The sequence below is a fragment of the Macaca thibetana genome, chromosome 9 (assembly GCF_024542745.1).
Source record: "Macaca thibetana thibetana isolate TM-01 chromosome 9, ASM2454274v1, whole genome shotgun sequence".
Taxonomy (NCBI): domain Eukaryota; kingdom Metazoa; phylum Chordata; class Mammalia; order Primates; family Cercopithecidae; genus Macaca; species Macaca thibetana.
Window position 1 is genome coordinate 93686224 of NC_065586.1, and position 12266 is coordinate 93698489.

General features: G+C 43.4%; 2 protein-coding genes across 2 annotated transcripts in view; one reads left to right on the forward strand and one right to left on the reverse strand.

Moving 5' to 3' along the window:
• Positions 1-12266, reverse strand: part of MMS19 (MMS19 homolog, cytosolic iron-sulfur assembly component) — a 458727-nt gene that overhangs the window by 188455 nt on the left and 258006 nt on the right. The gene's annotated exons all lie outside the window — the stretch shown is intronic.
• PI4K2A (phosphatidylinositol 4-kinase type 2 alpha) overlaps positions 1-12266 on the forward strand; it is a 37946-nt gene that overhangs the window by 12661 nt on the left and 13019 nt on the right. The window contains exons 3-5 of the mRNA XM_050802906.1: positions 3960-4091; positions 4496-4649; positions 11311-11372. Coding sequence (XP_050658863.1) covers positions 3960-4091; positions 4496-4649; positions 11311-11372 — 348 coding nt within the window. The remainder of the gene's footprint in view (positions 1-3959; positions 4092-4495; positions 4650-11310; positions 11373-12266) is intronic.

Below are 12266 nucleotides of genomic sequence, written 5' to 3' on the forward strand. Positions count from 1 at the left end.
TTAGATAGCAGACTCTGAGCAAAGAGATTGATCAGTAGATAGAAACTTCCCTTCAGGCCGGGCGCGGTGGCTCAAGATAGAAACGAGGTCAGGAGATTGGATAACACGGTGAAACCCCCTTCCATCTGACAGAGCGAGACTCCGAGGAAAATATGACTATCGTGGATATTTAACCATGTCTGCTTTTTTGCTACTAAACTCCAAACAATTAGTCAACTAGTTTGTAAGTTATAGAAGTCAGAGACCACTTCTCAAGTTTTCCTCTCTCATTCTTAGCACCTAGCAAAATACTATATTTCTAGTAAGCATTCATGAAGTACCAGCTGAGTCAGTAAATGAATATCAAATCATGAGAACCAATACCAAAGTTCTCCCAACTTCAGGTCTAGAGAGAAAATGTTTGACCAGGCTTGTAGTTCCCATTTCACATCTAATTCACTGCCTGGCTTTGTGCAGCTCATTCTTTCTCTTTATGCCTTACTTTTCCCTCTCTGTGCAAATAGTTTTACAAGATGCTTTGAACATCTTGTATGATAATTAATGCTCTTAAGTCTCCTAACCTGAAATGCTTCTACTAGGCTCCTCTTAGACTCTAGAAACTTTTAAATTCTCCTTGCTCATCACTCTGTAGTTTTCTTCCTTTACTAGGCAAATAGCAGACCGTGCCTGGCCCTATGCCTGCCTGCTCTGTTGGTGCTTCTGGAGCATTTGAGTTTGAATTCTTGCTCTGCAGTTTTTGATTTGTGTAACACTTGGGCAAGTCAGGCACAACGTAAACCCTCCATATGTTAGCCTGTGATATTTTTATGAGCTATTCTAATCCTTAGTGTCACCCCCACAATCCCTTTCTTCCCTATCTCTGGTCTTCCTCTTTCCCTGTTAGAGAACCTTCATGAGGCCTGAGGATCTTTTGCATCAGAAAGTCAGCAACAGGCCGGGCGCGGTGGCTCAAGCCTGTAATCCCAGCACTTTGGGAGGCCGAGACGGGCGGATCACGAGGTCAGGAGATCGAGACCATCCTGGCTAACACGGTGAAACCCCGTCTCTACTAAAAAATACAAAAAACTAGCCGGGCGCGGTGGCGGGCGCCTGTAGTCCCAACTACTCGGGAGGCTGAGGCAGGAGAATGGCATGAACCCGGGAGGCGGAGCTTGCAGTGAGCTGAGATCCGGCCACTGCACTCCAGCCTGGGCGGCAGAGCGAGACTCCGTCTCAAAAAAAAAAAAAAAAAAAAAAAAAAGAAAGTCAGCAACAACAAAAATACTTGTCTTGGCTGGGCTCAGTGGCTCACGCTGTAATCCCAGCACTTTGGGAGGCTGAAGTGGGTAGATCACCTGAGGTCAGGAGTTTAAGACCAGCCTGGCCAACATGGTGAAAACCTGTCTCTACTAAAAATACAAAAATTAGCTGGGCATGGTGGTGTGTGCCTGTAATCCCAGCTACTTGGGAGGCTGAGTGGGAGAATCGCTTGACCCTGGGAGGCAGAGGTTGCAGTGAGCTGAGATTGTGCCACCACCCTCTATCCTGGGCAACAGAGCAAGACTCCATCTCAAAAAAAAAAAAAAAAAAAAAAACTTGTCTTCTGTGAGACTGAGATGAGACAGAACTTTGGAATCTTAACATATAGCTGCTAGAGAATAGTAAGAGGACTCCCCTTCCTGTCTCCCCAACTCTTGTGATAGGACTCTATCCAGTTGATCAGAGCATCTGTCATTATAGAAACAGAGCTCACATTGCATTAGAACTTCAAATGGTAAGGCTGTAATTCTCACTCACTGGCTGTCTCTGCTGTCTGCTTCTATGAGGTTTCAGGTTATAACAGTTTCATAGTCATGGGGAAAAAGTGGTTTATTAGGAAGAATGATAGAAAATAAATATGATGGGGGCAAAAGGGGATTTATGGCTTGAGAGAGCCAGAAGTTTCACTGTGGACACTGGCAAGGTAGCCTTAGAAAAGCTCCTTTTTCTTTATTCCTATGCCTGAGTTTTCTGATTTGTAAGGCAGGAAGTGCCTACTACAGTACCATGCACATCCATTTTAGGTACTCTATTAATACTAGATGGTAGGATGGAGTGATAGATGAGAGGCAGTTATTTTGCCTCTCAGGTTCATGGGAAAAAAATAGTTATTTGTAATAACTTTTACAAGGCTTAGGAAAATAGCTTTCTTATAATGTTTTATTTTAGGTATTTATATGCTAAAACTCACTTGTTGCTGTCTCTGGAAGAAGCTTGTAACTCATTCATTCATTCACTTAATAAATATTTAATGAGCATGTGCCAACTACTGTGTTAGGTACTGTGGATGCTAATATAAATAAGATGTTCCCTGCTTCCTCAAATCTCATTAGTTTTAAGGGAGAAGTTAGATATACAGATGAATAATTACAAGACAATGTGGTAAGTGTGACAATAGATGCATATGTGGATTACAGTGATGTCTCTGCAGTTTTACTTAAATCAAGTATAATATTGATGACCCGTTAAAAAATGTTTTTAGAGTAGGCAATGCATGCATCTAGTACAAAAATCAGAAGGCACATAGGGTAAACAGAGAAAGTAATTCAGACTCCCTGCTACCCCTATCTCCTGGCCATTCAGTTTCCTTCCTCAGAGGCAGCCAGGATTACAGTATTTCTTGTGTAATATTCCAGATATAGCCTATACATAAAAATAGCAGTTAATTAAAATGAAAACCAATTTTAATGTTTATCTTTTGAATATGAATAATTTCACAAAGTAAAAAAATTCAAAAGGTCCAGGGCACAGTGGCTCATGCCTGTAATCCCAGCACTTTGGGAGGCCGAGGTGGGAGGAGCACCTGAGGTCAGGAGTTCAAGACCAGCCTGGCCAACATGGTGAAACTCTCTCTCTACTGAAAATACAAACATTAGTCAGGAGTGGTGGCACACACCTGTAATCCCAGCTATTTGGGAGGCTGAGGCTTGAGAATCCCTTGAACCTGGGATGTGGAGGTTGCAGTGAGCCAAGACTGTGCCACTGCACTCCAGCCTGGGCAACAGAGTGAGACTCTGTCTCAAAAAAAAAAAAAAAAAATTCAAAAGGAAATAAGGGGGTATAGAGTAAATTGCAACTTGTTTGTATCTGGAAATAAAATGGGCATTTGGCCTAATCTAACCCAGGAGATGACAGTGTTAATCCTTGTACTTCATACTAGCTGCTGTAACAACCCCTAAATCTCAGTAGTTTAATACAGTTGGATTGTATTTCTTTTTTTTCTTTTTTTTTTGGTGGGGGGGACAGAGTCTCCCTCTGCAACCCAGGATAGAATGTGCAGTGGCGTGATCTTGGCTCACTGCAACCTCTGCTTCTGATGTTCAAGCCATCCTCCCACCTCAGCCTCCCAGGTAGCTAGGATTACAGACATGCACCAGCATGCCTGGCTAATTTTTTTCTTTGTGTTTTTAGTAGAGACTGAGGTTTCATCATGTTGGCCAGGCTGGTCTCGAACATCTGACCTCAAGTGATCCACCTTCCTCGACCTCCCAGAGTGTTGGGATTATAGGCATGAGCCACCACGCCTGGCCAGGAGTGTATTTCTTGATTACATCTCATACTCACGCCAGATAGGCAGCTCTCCTAGATACCACATCACTCATATAGTAACAAGGTATCCGAGGTTCTTCCATGGTATGGCTCTGCGATTTCCCAGCCCTTCTTTCCTAGCTGTACAGACTGGGGAATGTGAATTAAGGATTGTGGGAGATTTTAGTTGCCAGCAGTGGAGGTGTTGTACATACATAATTTTGTCATTATTTCATTGGCTCAAAGTAGTTATCTTCCCTCTCCTAGTTGCTGGGAAGGCTGAGAAATGTATTCTTTCTGTGCCCTGGAAGAGGAATAGTATTTGTGAACATCAAGCTATTTATTCTCTGCCATAGTGTTCTGGTTCCTTAAACTTGACTCTAACCTTAGCATCTCTCCTGTTTTCACTGTAGGTAGTGTACCTGGCCAGTGAGACCTTCAACTATAGTGCCATTGACCGAGTGAAGTCCAGGGGCAAGCGGCTTGCGCTAGAGAAAGTGCCAAAAGTGGGACAGCGGTTTAACCGCATCGGGCTACCACCGAAGGTATAGACGCACTTCTGTGGCTTATCAAGGGCCGTGATTTATAGTGACATAGTCATCCAAGTGGTGAAGCAAGGTGCCTACAACTCAAATATGGGCACGTGAATAACCTGCCCTGAGGATCCTGTCTTCCTCATTTCTGTCAAGTGGCTAAAGTTTAAAAAGTTGAGACCTAACTTTTCAGTTTACTCCTCTGATTCATTTGGATAGGTTCTTTAATTTGGATGGATGATCACTGTTACATCTCTTTTCTCCTATACTTGCAAGAAATGAGGATGTAAAGATCTTGAAAAGTTTCCCTTCTCTGATACAAACTCCATAGGGCCTTAATGGGTATCTGGCATACGCCAAAGGTCTTTGGACTTGGGCAGTAGGGAAAAACCTTTGTTCCTTCCTCTTGGTTCCAGGTTGGTTCATTCCAGCTCTTTGTTGAAGGCTACAAAGATGCAGACTATTGGCTGCGGCGTTTTGAAGCAGAACCTCTTCCTGAGAACACTAACCGGCAACTACTGCTGCAGTTTGAGCGGTTGGTGGTGCTGGATTACATCATCCGCAACACTGGTGAGTAGCTGCAGGTGGTCCCATGCCCTGTGCCAGACTGTGTTGAGGCACAGGGAGGCCTGGAGGCTTGCAGGGCTTGGGAGTCAGAGTGCCTCTTCCAGACACATCATGTGTGGTTTTCAGAGGTGGTGATGCCTGGAGTTAGTTTTATCTTACATTCTTTGCTGGTTCCAGACAGAAGACACTTAGCTCTTCCAAAGCACTGTGAAGAGTACTCTTATCCTTGATCCCTCCTCATTCTTGTAGCCTCAAGACCTGTAACAGGACAGTTTTGTCTTCCTCTAACTTCTTGAAGTAGATACTTAGATCACTGATAATTAAAAAAAATTTTTTTTTTCAGTGCAATTTAAATTCAACTAACCTGGCAAAATGTGCATGTATTGAGGACAAAATTTTTAAATTCAGACTGGACGCGGTGGCTCATGCCTGTACTCCTAGCACTTTGGGAGGCCAAGGCAGATGGATCACTTGAGGCCAGGAGTTCAAGACCAGCCTGGACAACATGGTGAAACCCCTGTCTCTAGTAAAAATACAAAAATTAGCCGGGTGTGGTAGTACGCACCTGTAGTCCCAGCTATTCAGGAGGCTGAGGTGGGAGAATCTCTTGAACCCGGGAGGCGGAGGTTGCAGTAAGTCAAAATTGTACCACTGCACTCTAGCCTGGGTGACAGAGCAAGACTGTGTTTCCAAAAAAAAAAAATCTTTAAATTCACCTTACTGGACCTGTATTTTGTCTGATTTTTAAAATCATAGTAAAATACATATAACATCAAATTTATTATCTTAACCATTTTAAAGTAGTATGAAATACATTCATATTGTGCAGCTGTCACTACCATCCATCTCCAGAGCTCTTTTATTTTGTTGTTGTTGAGATGGAGTCTCGCTCCGTCACCTAGGTTGGAGTGCAATGGCGCGATCTCAGCTCACTGCAACCCCCACCTCCTGGGTTCATGTGATTTTCCTACCTCAGCCTCCCGAGTAGCTGAGATTACAGACACCCACCATCATGCCCAGCTTATTTTTGTATTTTTATAGAGATGGGGTTTTACCATGTTGGTCAGGCTGGTCTTCAACTGACCTCAGGTGATCCACCCATCTCAGTGTCTCAAAGTGCTGGGATTACAGGCGTGAGCCACCATGCCCGGCCTCCAGAACTCTTTTTATCTTGTAAAACTGAAGCTCTATACTCATTAAACAGTAACTCTTCATTCCCCCTCCCCACGTCCCTGGCAACCATCATTCTGTTTTCTGTTTCTGTGATTTTGATTGCTCTAAGTACCTCATGTAAGTGGAATAGTACAGTATTTGCCTTTTGGTGATTCGCTTATTCACTTAGCATAACGTCCTCAAGGTACATTTATGATGCAGTATATATCAGAATTTCCTTCCTTTTTAAGGGTAAATACTGATCCATTTTATGTATATACCACATTTTGTCTATCCATTCATCTTTCAGTGAACACTTGGGTTGCTTCTGCATTTTAGCTATTATGAACAATGCTACTGAATGTATAAATATCTCTTCAAGACCCTGCTTTCAGTTTTTTTGAGTATATATCCGGAAGTGGAATTACTGGATCATATATGGTAATTCTATTTTTAATTTTTTGAGGAACCACCATACTGTTTTCCACTGCAGCTACGCCATTTTTACATTCCCACCAACAGCACACGAGGGTTCCTTCCAATTTCTCCACATTCTCGCCAGCACTTTTCCTTTTCGTATTTCATCTGCATTCTGCTGAATGTTTTCTATTTTGTTTTGATAGTAACCATCCTAATGGGTGTGAGATGTTATCGTATCGTTTTGATTTGCATTTCCTTAATGATTAGTGATGTTAGGCATCTTTTTTTTTTTCTTTTTTTTTTTTTTTTCTCTTTGACACGGAGTCTCGCTCAGTCGCTCACACTGGAGTGCACTGGTGCGATCTCAGCTCACTGCAAGCTCTGCCTCCTGGGTTCACACCATTCTCCTGCTTCAGCCTCCCAAGTAGCTGGGACTACAGATGCCCGCTGCTACGCCCGGCTAATTTGTTGCATTTTTAGTAGAGACGGGGTTTCACCGTGTTAGCCAGGATGGTATTGATCTCCTGACCTCGTGATCCACCCACCTTGGCCTCCCAAAGTGCTGGGATTACAGGCGTGAGCCACCGCACCCGGCTGATGTTAAACAACTTTTTTTTTTTTTTTTTTTTTTTTTTGAGACGGAGTCTCGCTGTGTCACCCAGGCTGGAGTGCAGTGGCGCGATCTCGGCTCACTGCAAGCTCCGCCTCCCGGGTATACGCCATTCTCCTGCCTCAGCCTCCGAGTAGCTGGGACTACAGGCGCCCGCCACCACGCCCGGCTAGTTTTTTGTATTTTTAGTAGAGACGGGGTTTCACCATGTTAGCCAGGATGGTCTCGATCTCTTGACTTCGTGATCCACCCACCTCGGCCTCCCAAAGTACTGGGATTACAGGCTTGAGCCACCGCGCCCGGCCTAAACAACTTTTTATGTGCTGATTGGCCAATCATATATCTTCTTTGGAGTTGGCTATTTTAGTCCTTTGCCTATTTTTGAATTTTTTTTTTTTTTTGGTCGTTATTGTTGAGTTCTCTCTACATTTGTTGAAAGTTCTCTGTATATCTGGCTATTAATCCCATATCACATATATAATTTGCAAATATTTTCTCTCAATCTGTTGCCTTTAGTTTTACTTTTTTTTTTTTTTTTTTTTTTTTGAGACGGAGTCTCGCTCTGTCACCCAGGCTGCAGTGTAGTGGCCGGATCTCAGCTCACTGCAAGCTCCGCCTCCCGGGTTCACGCCATTCTCCTGCCTCAGCCTCCCGAGTAGCTGGGACTACAGGCGCCCGCCACCTCGCCCGGCTAGTTTTTTGTATTTTTTAGTAGAGACGGGGTTTCACCGTGTTAGCCAGGATGGTCTCGATCTCCTGACCTCGTGATCCACCCGTCTCGGCCTCCCAAAGTGCTGGGATTACAGGCTTGAGCCACCGCGCCCGGCCTAGTTTTACTTTTTAAAGAGACAGAGTTATGCTCTATTATCCAGGCTGAAGTGCAGTGGCACAATCATAGCTCACTACAGCCGTGGACTCCTGGGTTCAAGTGATCCTCCTACCTCTGCCGCACGAGTAGGAGGAGTAGCTGGACTACAGGTGTGAGGACCACGCCTGGCTAGTTTTTAAATTTTTTGTGGAGACGAGGTCTCACTGCATTGCCCAGGTTGGTCTCAAATTCCTGGGCTCAAGCAATCCTCCTACCTCAGCCTCCTAAAGTGCTGGGATTACAGGTGTCAACGACTGCGCCCGGCTTGCAACTGATTTTTTTGTGACTTTGTATGCTGCTACTTTGCTGAATTATTAGTTCTAGCAGTTTGTTTTTTTGGAAATTTTAGGGTTATGTACATAATCATATCTATGAACGGACATAATTTTCCCTCTTTTTTTCCCCCCTCCCAGTTTGGGGGCTTTTTATTTCTTTTTTCTTGCTTCAGTGCTCTAAGACTTCCAGTACTATGTTGAATAGAAGTAAAAGCAGGCATCTTTTCATTGTTCTTGATTGCAGTCTTTCACCATTATGATTTTAGGGTCCTTTTTGCCCACCTTGGCACCCTCAAGCTGTTTGCGAGCTGCTCCTAGAACTTGTGCATATCTGGCTGCCATGTGGCTGAAGAGTGGGGGTTGGGTAGCTGCTTGTGGGGCTAAGAGCCAAAATTGAATGAAATTAACCACAATTTACTGTGCAGGCTTTCCCCTGCAAGTTGGAAGCCCTCCATAGACTCCAGAGCTCCAAAATAATTACATCAGACAGATTTTTGCCAGTACAATTGTTGTCCACATGGGGAGACAGATTTCTGTTGTTTCCTACTCCACCATCTTCCTAGAATCCTCTCTTAGAGTATTGATTTTTAGCTTTTTCCCTTCCCTCGCCTCCCCTCCCCTCCCCTCCCTCCTCCCCTCCCCTCCCCCTCTGCTCCCCCCTCCCGTCCCCTCCCCTTCCCTCCCCTCCCCTACCCCCTCCCCTCCCCATACCCCTACCCCTCCCCCCTTCCCTCCCCCCTTCTTTTTTTTTGAGATGGAGTCTTGCTCTGTCACCCAGGCTGGATTGCAGTGGCATGATCTTGGCTCATTGCAACCTCCACTTCCCAGGTTCAAGCGATTCTCCTGCCTCAGCCTCCCGAGTAGCTGGAACTACAGGTGCATGCCACCACGCTTGGCTAATTTTTGTATTTTTAGTAGAGACGAGGTTTCACCATATTGGTCAGGCTGGTCTTGAACTCCTGACTTCGTGATCCACCCACCTTGGCCTCCCAAAGTGCTGGGATTACAGGTGAGAGCCATCACGCCCAGCCTCTTCTTTTCTAACATACGCACTTCAGACTTTAATTTCATCTTAAGCATAGTTTAGGTGTATCATACAAGTGTGTATTTTTCCACTGTAATCAATCATTATAAAATATATTTAAACATTTTTTATCCTCTCATTTTATAGATGGAGACTATATTTTCTAATTTCCATTGTTCATTTCTTCTGTGTCCCATAGTTTACTTACAATAATTTTTTAGCTGGTTAGTAGGAAAATTTCAAAATACACAAAAGTAAAGAGACTGGTATAATAAACCCCATATACTTGTTACCACCTTCAACGGTACTGTGTAAAGTCTCACTTCCTGCTACCCCCATCCCTGCTGGATTTTTTTTTTTCAACTAAGGCTTTTACTGGAACTGCTGGATTATTTTAAAGCAAATCGGAGACATAGTTTTATAGTATCCATAGATACCTCCATATGTTCTTGAAGAGATACATTTTTTTTCAGTATAATCAGTATTTAATGTCCCATTAGTGTTCAGATTACCCCAGTTGTCTCATACAAAAGTGGTTTTTATAATTGGCTTGTTGAAATCATGATATAAAGGTCCACATATTACATTTGGTTAATATCTTTCTTTTCTGTTTTTTTGGAGATGGGATCTCACTATGTTGCCCAGGCTGGTCTTAAACTCCTGGGCTCAAGCAGTCCTCCCACCTCAGCCTCCCAAAGTGCTGAGATTACAGGCATAAGCCACTGTGTCTGGCCAGGTTATTATGTTTCTTTTTTTTTTTTTTTTTTTTTGGAGACGGAGTCTCGCTCTGTCGCCCAGGCTGGAGTACAGTGGCTGGATCTCAGCTCACTGCAAGCTCCGCCTCCCGGGTCTACGCCATTCTCCTGCCTCAGCCTCCCGAGTAGCTGGGACTACAGGCGCCCGCCACCTCGCCCAGCTAGTTTTTTGTATTTTTTAGTAGAGACGGGGTTTCACTGTGTTAGCCAGGATGGTCTCGATCTCCTGACCTCGTGATCCGCCCGTCTCGGCCTCCCAAAGTGCTGGGATTACAGGCTTGAGCCACCGCGTCTGGCCAATATGTTTCTTAAATGTCTTCAATTTAGGGAAAGTTTCACTTTTTTTCCCGTTGCCTTTTGTTTGTTGAAGAAACTGGATATTTGCCCTGTAGAATTTCCACATTGTGGATTTGACACCCTCTATTCTCTGTTTCCTGTAAATTTACTGCTTGAGTTTAAAGGCTTGATCAAATTCAAGTATTTTTTTTTTTTTTTTTTTTGGAGGCAGGGTATCACTCTGTTGCCCAGGCTAGAGTGCAGTGGTATGATCATAGCTCATTGCAGCAGCCTCTAACTCTTGGCTCAAGCTATCTTGCCTCAGCCTCCCAAGTAGCTGGAACTATAGGCACATACCACCACACCTGGCTAATCTTATTTACAATTTATTTAGACATGGGGTCTCGCTATTTTGCCCAGGCTGGTCTTGAACTCCTGACCTCAAGTGATTCTCTGCCTCCTCAGCCTCCCAAAATGCTGGGATTTCAGGTACAGCCTCTGCTGATATTCTTAATATTGACTTTTATCTTTTTAAACGTATTAAGGATTTTATTGTGAACATTTTAATGTCTGTATATTTTTATTGTTTGGAGTCCCTACAGATCTGTTTTAATTTTCAGTTGTTTCTCTTTGTTTTTATTCCTGTCATCTTGTTTCTTTGTGTACCTGATTGTTTTTCATTGTCAAATACTGCCTATCAGAAATCGTAGAGCTGTATGAAGGCCTAAGATATTATTGTAAATCCTGTCTGGAGGAAGAAGATTTCTTTTGGCAAGCACCTAGGGCACTAACAATCCAGTATCACTTTAATTTCAGGTGTTGAGGTGAAGCTTGGTGTATTTCCAAGGTGTGGTAGTCAGTGCTTCAGGTCTTAACCCAAAGCATAGATGATATACGAGGGTCCCTTACCCCTGATCAGTCACTGGATTATAGTTTTTGTCTCTCTAGCTCCACAAGGCTCTTATAACAAGGCTCTTGTTCTACCTCTCAAGCTCATAGCCACCTCTTTCCAAATCGGCAAGTGCTCTAGGGGAAAAGAAGCCACAGTGCTGGGCTCCACTTCCTCCCATGGATTTCCTTTCTCTCCCAGAACTTCACTCTTAAATTCTTTGTGGTCTTGTTAAAATCTCCAGTACCTTAAAGAGATCTAAAAATATTTTATCCAGTGTTTGTAGTCATTCTCAGTAGAAGGGTTAGTCCAAGTGTCCAGAATACCTAGTCCACCATTACAAAAATTGAAAGTCATCCCCCTTTTTTCTGCTAACTTTATATTTCTGTTCACAGATCGAGGCAATGACAACTGGCTGATTAAATATGACTGTCCAATGGATAGTTCTAGCTCTCGGGTAAGAGGCTGAGATAAATCTTAAAGAGAATGAAGAGTATTTGCATAATACAGAAACACACAAAATGGTCAGAGATGTAGGTCATATAAGTTCAGAAGAATCGGAGGGTGCATACGTTTAAAATTAATAGGTTAATATTTGGTATAGTTTTACTCAATATGTGTTTCAAGGACATCCTACTGACACACGTTAATAGGAATAGCATGAAGAAAGGGTCAAGTAGATTTGGAATATATTACGTACTCTGTTCCTTTCTTTGAGCTTCATATTGCACAGTAGCATAGTAAAGGTCTCAGAAGTACTACATTAAACAAACCTATTTAAATTTGATTTCTACCCTTTTTAAACCATGAGCCACTTTTCTCACAATAGACCGCAAGTCCACAGAACGTAAGTTTAGAAAATGCTGCTCCTGCAACTTTCTTTCCTTTCTCATTCCTTTCATCCTCCACCACACTTCTCTACCACTGTTCAGTCTGCATGTTTTACAAAATTAGCAGAAGGCTACCTGGGAAAGAGTGAGATTGGTTTTATTTCTTTTTTTGTTTTCTTTCTTTTTTTTTTTTTTAAGAAACAGGGTTGGCTGGGCATGGTGACTCAATCCCAGCACTTTGGGAGGCCGAGGTGGGAGGATCACCTGAGGTCAGGAGTTCAGCCTGGCCAACGTGGTGAAACCCCATCTCTACTAAAAATAGAAAAATTAGCCAGGCATGATGGCGGGAGTTTGTATTCCTAGTTACTCAAGAGGCTGAGGCACCAGAATGACTTGAACCCAGGAGGTGGAGGTTGCAGTGAGCCAAGATTATGCCATTGCATTCCAGCCTGGACGACAGAGCAAGACTCTGTCTCCAAAAAAAAAAAAAAGGGGAGAGGGTCTTGCTCTGTTGCCCAGGC